We start from the raw sequence: 1,541 nt of genomic DNA on the forward strand, positions 1-1,541 counted from the left end.
ACTACATAAAAAATAAACATTCAAAAAAATAGTAACAACCTTTCAACTATTTGGACAACAAAAAAATTTATGCCAAGGGTTATAGTCTATGTGCGATGTCCTCATTACTACAGTGCCAGTGCCACAGTCATACAATGACAAAGTATTCGAAGCCATCAACCCTATACAAATAATGAAAAAATATAATGAGAGAAAATAAATAATGAACTAATTATAAACAAAATATTCCTACTGATCAATGTAAACATAACTCTAAAAAGCATGTTAAAAGCATGCAACAGAAAATAACTAATTATAATTGTTTGTTCATATGCAAAAATAAAATGTTTGAACAATTGAGAAGACAATAGGAAAATATTATAAATGACAATCCAAATGCAACACAATAACCCATCATGGTCTTCTAAGTTTTTAAGAAAATACAACTAGCAATATGCAACAAGTAGAGAACCAATGAAAATTTAGAGATACAAGATTGCTACTCTTACGAACCTTGTATGGGAGCAGTAGTACTTATAACATGAGGAAGGTCAAAATTGATGCCATGAATGTGTGGATATTCTTCCACAATTAAAAATATTGCAGAGCCAACCCCATCTATGACATCCACTACACTCTTGAAGCTCTTAAACCCATCATAAACCTTTACCACATAAGCCATCATGGGGCTAGTATCACTAGCCATGCCCTCATTGAAAATCTTGTTTGGTTCAGGATTGTTGCTCATGAACTCAAATAAGTTCATCCCATGGGCTTTAGTGAATGCATGGACACCATCTATGACAGAGTCATGGAGATGTTGATAAGCATCTACTACACACTTTACATTCATGGCCAACACTGTGGGTGCATATGATTTTTGGGCACCATTTTTCACTAGAATCTTAGAGAGGCTACTGAGGCCATACTTGTATTGGGGAGTCCCATCATAATCTAATGTGCTCTCTTCCAAGAAGACATTAATGGAAGTCAAAAGCCTCATGATTCTAAACAAGTACTCAATATGGGCATGTTTGCATGTGGAAGTAGAAATATGTGAAAAAATTTGCTCCACGGTTAGAGGATTATCACCACCATGGATGGCGATAATGTCAAGAATGTTAAGCAAAATAGTAGCACAAAGGGCCATGGGCTTGGCTATTGAAAGAATGATTTCATAGAGTGTGAGATGTGCTTCCATGGAAGACTTTGAAGAAGCCATAGTTTGCCTCATTTAATACAAACTTTGTCAATTTATAGAAAAGTCATGGGCACAGGAACAAGCAAATGTCAGCCATTAAAGAAAAATGTCACAATAAACCATTTATCAGCTGATCTAAAATGTGAATGGCGCCTTTCTAATATTAAATGGTTTCCAAATGCATCAATGCAGGAAAACGTGATTTATGATATTCATGCTCAATGAAAATGTGTCTATGTTTTACAAGAAAAACCTTCCACAAAGTTGAAGCAAGAATATTTTATGTGGATGTAAAAATAGGAAGCTGGAAAGTTTGTGACTGTTGGACTAACAATTATTTTTCGCTCAACAAACAACTGGA

At 34.7% G+C, this 1,541-nt stretch overlaps 1 protein-coding gene across 1 annotated transcript; it reads right to left on the reverse strand.

The window, feature by feature from the left end:
- Positions 1-484: 484 nt before the first annotated feature.
- On the reverse strand, positions 485-1,201 carry LOC149558109 (caffeic acid 3-O-methyltransferase 2-like). Its single transcript, XM_089830644.1, has one exon. The coding sequence runs from the start codon at positions 1,199-1,201 to the stop codon at positions 485-487; it is 717 nt and encodes a 238-aa protein (XP_089686770.1).
- Positions 1,202-1,541: the final 340 nt, after the last annotated feature.

Source organism: Cupressus sempervirens, chromosome 5 (genome assembly GCF_028749045.1).
Source record: "Cupressus sempervirens isolate cs-2001-9-10 chromosome 5, ASM2874904v1, whole genome shotgun sequence".
NCBI classification, from domain to species: Eukaryota; Viridiplantae; Streptophyta; class Pinopsida; order Cupressales; family Cupressaceae; genus Cupressus; species Cupressus sempervirens.